Genomic DNA, 6222 nt, shown 5'->3' on the forward strand with positions numbered 1-6222 from the left:
AAAATGTGTATAAATTTTTTGGCACTCTCTGTACATGTGTATACACACACACACACACACACACACACACACACACACACACATGCTATTGAGGCAAAAGGTGCTCGTTAGGTTTGTTTTAATTATTTACTCAGGTTAAAAGGCAGTATTCAGGGGCCAGCTGAGTGGCTCAGTTGGTTAAGAGCGTGAGCTCTGAGCAACAGGGCTGCCAGTTCGATTCCCACATGGGCCCTGAGCTGAGCTCCCGCTGAGCCGCCAACAGGTGACACAATGGCTCAGCTGATGAGAGTACTTGCTCCCAATAACAAGGTTGCCAGTTCGACTCCAGCATGGGATGTTAAGCTGTGCCCTGCCCCACCCCCCCAAACTAAGATTGAACACAGCACCTTGAGCTGAGCAGCCGTGAGCTGCCTACAGGCAGCCGGATGGCGACTGGACTTAGAGCTGAGCTAGCTGCGCCCTCTACAACTAAGATTGAAGGACAACAACTTGGCTGTTCCCCTTCCCCAATTCCCCAACACTGTTCCCCTCCCCTAATTCCCCAATAAAATCTTTAAAAAACAAAAAATAGGCAGTACTCAAACTGGTTAAAATGATATGCTTTAGTGTCAGACATATCTCAGTCTTAACTCTTGTTCATGCTAGCTACCTCACTATTTTGGGCCTGAGTTTCCACAAAACTGGGGTTATACTACTCATTTCATAGGGTTCTTTGTGAGAATTAAATAAAATAATGATTGTGTAAAACATAGACCAGTACCTTGAAAATTGTAAATGTTAATACATTGAACATATTATCATTATTTTTATTAGTAATATTCTTATTGTTGATATTATTACTGGATATTCATCTTGCCTAAATAAGAAAAAACTGTTTGACCCTTTACTTGATTTTACCTCTATCCTAGCAGAAACTTTTTATTCTCTAAAAAGTCAAGTCATGCTGTATTATAAGAGATAGGCATAGATAAGTAGACTGATATACTTTCCTGACCTGTAATAAACAGATTCTCATACTATGATATATATGAGTATGCAGAGTATGCTTAAAATATTGAACCTTGTTCTGGAATGGAATAAGCTTCTAAAAAATGAGTCTAACACTCACAAAACTTCACTTATCCACAAACTTTCCCGGCAACTGATTTCAAGAAATATTTTTGGCATGTTTTCTTCTCAATGTTTTTATGTACATGTAAAATGCCAGAAAAATGTGCTAATATACCACGTTATATATAATCTATAGAAATCTGAATGAGACGCAATAACCCACAATGAACAAACATTAAGTCACTAAATGCACAGAAACTACAATTCTCTTTGCTGACAAGAATCCTGTTTGTGAGCGCCCTTACCCTCATCCACATGTCTGAAGTGAATAAGCACCTTTTTGAATTAACCCTTTCATCACTAGGTTCCCAGGCCATCAATTCTTCCACATTCTTTAAGCAATTCTATTAATTATAGCACATCTTCAGAGCTGTGTGCTTGCTTTTCCTGGTGATTTAAAATCTTCTATATGTACTATAAGGTTTAGGTCAAGAATCAGTAATATAAGCAAGAGAAGTGCACTTGGGTAAAAATAACAGAAGAGATGAAAAGAAGTGTTATTATTGTGCTAGTCAACAGAGGCTGGACAGCCAGGTGAAAAATCTGAATAATAACTTCTGACACTAATCATAAAACTGTCCAAAACCATATATTGCAGCAATGGGAATTTTAGCATAAAATTTTATTATTCTAAAAACAAAGATGTTGGAATACTCTTTACTTTCTATGAATACAAGTTCATTTAAAAGGACTACTGGTTTCCCTGACTGAATTATTGGCTCTGATTATTCAACAAAGTAGATAAGAAGCTCAGGAGAAAATGACTATGTCATCTAAGATTTCATAATAGTCAAGATTGCTTAGCAAAGTCAGATATATAACCAGACTTTAAACAAGGAGATGTCACACATTATCAGAAAATATCGACATAACAGTGAGGAAGTTGAATAAAATGGAAGGTAGTCCAAGAAGAATGAGAAGCTCTGAAAATGAAATGCTGACTACATGTCACAATTATCCCAGTGAAAACCAGAAAGGCATTTAAAAAGGAACAACTACTAGGTACTTATAACATTCAATATTCCCATTTTCAAAAAGCGTGCATCCAGAAACTCCACATTGGCAAGTCTGATGTCAGTGTTGGGGAACATCTAAAAATTTACAGAGAAGCAATGATTGCATGAGCCATTTGAAGTTTCAGGTTACTAAAACAAACATCATTTAAAAAAATAAGATTATTAGAGTCATAAATCAGGCAAATACCTTAGACATAATAATATGTACCTTGGTGTTAGTAAAGCCTCTTATTAAATTCTTACTGATAAGGTAGAGAAATATGAACTGATTAATGAACGTATTTGGATGACTGATTGAACCCAAAAAACCATTATTGCTGTCAGCCTAGAAAGAAGTGTCTAGTAGCGTACCAAAGTGCAAAGTATTTGCCTTGTTCAATGATGGATGGAGATATAAACGACATACTTATTAGATTTGCAAATGGCACACAGCTGGGATGGTTAAGAGAGTGTATGAAAAATTCAAAATTCAAAATTATCTCCATAGATTAATGATGAGCTACACAATTATAAAATGGGAGGGACCAAACTTAATCATAATTTATGTGGGAATTTCAATGTGGTACAATGGTTGGACATGACTGTCAAAATGCTCATAATGCATCAATAAAAGTATTGTGTATCAAGAAGTTAATGGTTCTATGGGCTGTTCAGAACATATCTGGAACATTGCCTTAAACAAAAGGGAAAGAGAGAATGATTGGAGATATTAATAAGTGGCGCCATCAATAGAAGGGTGACAAATTTGATGAAGACCTTGGAAATCATCTCATGTATCATGAATAACTGAAAATTTGAAAACTGATTCATGGCTTCCCATTGACTTATATCTTAAGACCCAGATCATAGTTCAATTGCAAAAGGTTGCTCATCACTCCACTTTGCTTACATGTATCTATTTGGTTACATATACTTATCTCATTTAGTATCTGCATTTCTCACTAGGGTTTTCAATAATATATGGTTTTATTGTAAATCAATGATTTAATATTTGTTTCAGTTCCCCAAGGATACTATAACCTCTGAGGTATGGGAGATCACAGTGCAGTCAATTGTTGATTTCCCCAAAGAATCCATCTCTTTATGAAAGCTGGGCAATCACCTTGCCAGTCTTGCAAAGAGCTGCAGTGAGCTTTCTTGAAGCTGAGTTTATAACTCGGTGATGCAAATAAGCCTCATAGCTCAATACATTTCTTATAATTAATTCTAACTATTATTAATAAGGAGACTGGGTCAGGGCAAGTTTACATTAGTGTGGTGAGAAAGAATTGGTTAAATGTTTTATTATGCTCTGTTTTTACAAAGTAGTGATTTGCATGGATGACATGCGAACTTTTTAATCTTGTCAAATTAAAAACACCTCATGCTTGTTGCTGATGGGGTAGGCTGACATTACCCTAACAGAGAGTTCTGTGGCACCACATGTGGATGCCTTCTATTCCGTTCACCATAAATTTCTTTTTCCTACTCATTACTTCAGAGTATCCCAAGGAGTTTGTGCTGTCACTCCAACATTCCCCAAGAATATTCCCCAAGGGCAATATTATACACATAATACGAGTTCAGTTAACGCTTGTCAAATCACCTAGATGCATAGTAAAGCTTTTTTAATTGACCAGTGAACAGAACACCTATTTAATAAAATATCTTACCATTCAAGTTCAGTACTCTACAGAAAATACAATCTACAGAAAATACTCTACAGGGTTACAAAGAGGAAGAGCTTTATATTCTACAAGATACAGGAATTTTGGACTAAAATCCATTCAGCAATAGTTAATTTGAACACGCCTCATAAAATCTATAACTGTATCATATCTTACTTTGCATTTTCCTTTCCAATTTCTACTAGATTTAGAAGCTAATGTAAAACAATGTATCTACTGCTCTGGTTAAAACAAATATACTCAGGCTTGAAATGGAAGGATTTGCTCACTTGTTGAAGATGTTCTGCACCCCCAGTAATTATTAGTAACAATAATTGATCATTAGATCTGAAAGGGGCTTTAATGATTATCTAGTTCATTTAATTTGTTTTATAGATCAGAAAACAAATGAAAATTTATTCATGTTCCCAAAACCTATTAGTTGCAGTGCCTGTTTTTGTTTTGTTTTGTTGCCCAGTGCTCTTTTCAATGTGATTTTAACATGAATCAGGAAAAAGGAGAAAGGTAAAAGACAGCAAAGTCCTAGGAGAAATGAGACCTTCTCCACTAGTTACCTTCTTTTCTCCCCATAGATTTAAATAAGTTCTAAGTCCCTATAAAGCAGGGTAACTGGAATGTTTATTTTGTGGTGACTTTGAAATTTGGTAAATTTAGGAGGTCCTAACACCTATTTAAAAATTTTAACTCAATGACATATTTTTGGTTCTCTATCCATCCACTCTTCCTTCCATCCAACTATTAGACCTGAACAAGAAACTATCTAGTCTATTTTGTTTCACTGATCAAAAAACTGAGGCTCAGAAACAAACACATTTATATTTGACAATAATCTTGGGGGGGGGGTAAGTATTATCCTTTCAGAAAGGGAATAGTATACTCAGAAGTAAAACAATGAACACTTGAAACCAAATATCAAGTATCCTAACACAGATAATAAAATTGTGATTTTCTGTTTGCAACAAGAAATTTTACGCTATGTTGTATAACAACAACATTATGTACGAACAATTAGATAAATTATAATCAATTACATACGGATTACAGGAGACCAACAAAAAATGGCCCTCTCACAGCACTGGATCGCCCTGTGAATTGTGAGATGCTAAACACCTAGATTTTGCAACCTCTCCTTTAAGAAGTTTCCATCCAAGGCTACTTGATCGAAACAAAAGTATTTTTTATTTCTTTTTAAAAGTCATATGATCCTTAGTTAATCCTGAAATGGAACAGTTATTCCCCATTCTTGTTTCAAGCGATAATTTGGCTTACCCACATACCTAGGATGCTGGGGAGGCTCCTTCCAGTCCCTGGGTATGAGATTATAAATGCTCTCAGAAAAGCCTGTTGGATCCATGGCCATCAAATGACTCCTCAAAATACTCAACTTTTTCTCACCATACCAATATCTCCGTCTCTTTCTTCACTGCTTCCCCGTTCCTTCCCTACTTTCTTGCGTTCTCAAGGAACTAAGATTTTTCTTTCACATAAGTCCCCTTTGACCTCTTCTTAGCGGTCCTCTCTTGGGAAGATTCCTCTCCGGGTTGCTTAGCGTTGTTGACGGCGCGGTTGCCGTGGAAACAGTTACTCGGCGACGGGGAAGTGGCCAGCAACCCCGCAAACTAGGTGTCCTCTCTTCCCTGCAGCTCCATCTTCCGCCTGAAAAGTTCAATAGGGAGACCGCTGTTTACATGTGCCTTTGGGAGTAATGGGGTGAAAAATGGGGTCCGCGTAAAAATGCTGCTGTTTTCTCTCTCTGTATATTTGAAGAGAAAGAAAAACTACTACGAACACAAGAGAAGCGCAGCGTGCGCGCACGCGTTACACACTAAGGCTCTTGTGCGCAGGCCCCAATCCTGGCGGGGGCGGGGCGAGCTGACGCACGAAAATCGTCAAGAGCCGGACGAAGGAGGGGAGGAGCCCGAGGAGCCGAGCAGGTGGAGCTCCGGACTAGGGTTACGTGCCCGTTGCGGGGCTGCTAGGGGCGTGGGTGTGGCTCGCGGCCGCGAAGGTCCGCACCAGCCCGCACCAGCCCGCAGCGGCGCAGGCGCAAAGGCCGCAGCCTGTGGATGGGGCGGGCCTAGCGTGGGTTCCGGCCTGGGCAGTGGGCGGCGAGCTGGGGCGAGCGCCATAGGTGCGGGGCTCGATCCCGAGGCGACACTGGCTGCTCCTGGACACCCTCTCATTTCTTTTCCTTTCCCTCCCTCGTCTTCTCACTGTGATTTTCTTGGTGAGTTATTTGAGGAGCAAGAAAGGGAGACAATAGAAACCAGTGCGTCCCCATCTCATGCCTTTGCCGTCTTCGTGCCTTCCCCTTTCCGCTACTCGGTTGTCATCTCAGCTCTGCGCTCATTTCCCGGTTGCTGTGTCCGAGGCTGCCCGGAGCTCGCTGTGCGCCCACGTCCCGCTGTTCTCCCCGTCCACCTGTCGCT

The 6222-nt window shown here is 39.5% G+C and overlaps 2 protein-coding genes across 2 annotated transcripts in view; one reads left to right on the forward strand and one right to left on the reverse strand.

The window, feature by feature from the left end:
- ENKUR (enkurin, TRPC channel interacting protein) overlaps positions 1-5644 on the reverse strand; it is a 25756-nt gene extending 20112 nt beyond the window's left edge. The window contains exon 1 of the mRNA XM_019668313.1: positions 5063-5644. Coding sequence (XP_019523858.1) covers positions 5063-5153 — 91 coding nt within the window. The 5' untranslated portion in view covers positions 5154-5644. The remainder of the gene's footprint in view (positions 1-5062) is intronic.
- Positions 5645-5864: 220 nt separating this feature from the next.
- Positions 5865-6222, forward strand: part of THNSL1 (threonine synthase like 1) — a 10883-nt gene continuing 10525 nt past the window's right edge. Inside the window, exon 1 of the mRNA XM_019668314.1 lies at positions 5865-6020. The gene's annotated coding sequence lies outside the window, so the exon portion shown is untranslated. The remainder of the gene's footprint in view (positions 6021-6222) is intronic.

This window comes from Hipposideros armiger, unplaced genomic scaffold (genome assembly GCF_001890085.2).
Source record: "Hipposideros armiger isolate ML-2016 unplaced genomic scaffold, ASM189008v1 scaffold_524, whole genome shotgun sequence".
In the NCBI taxonomy this organism is placed as follows: domain Eukaryota; kingdom Metazoa; phylum Chordata; class Mammalia; order Chiroptera; family Hipposideridae; genus Hipposideros; species Hipposideros armiger.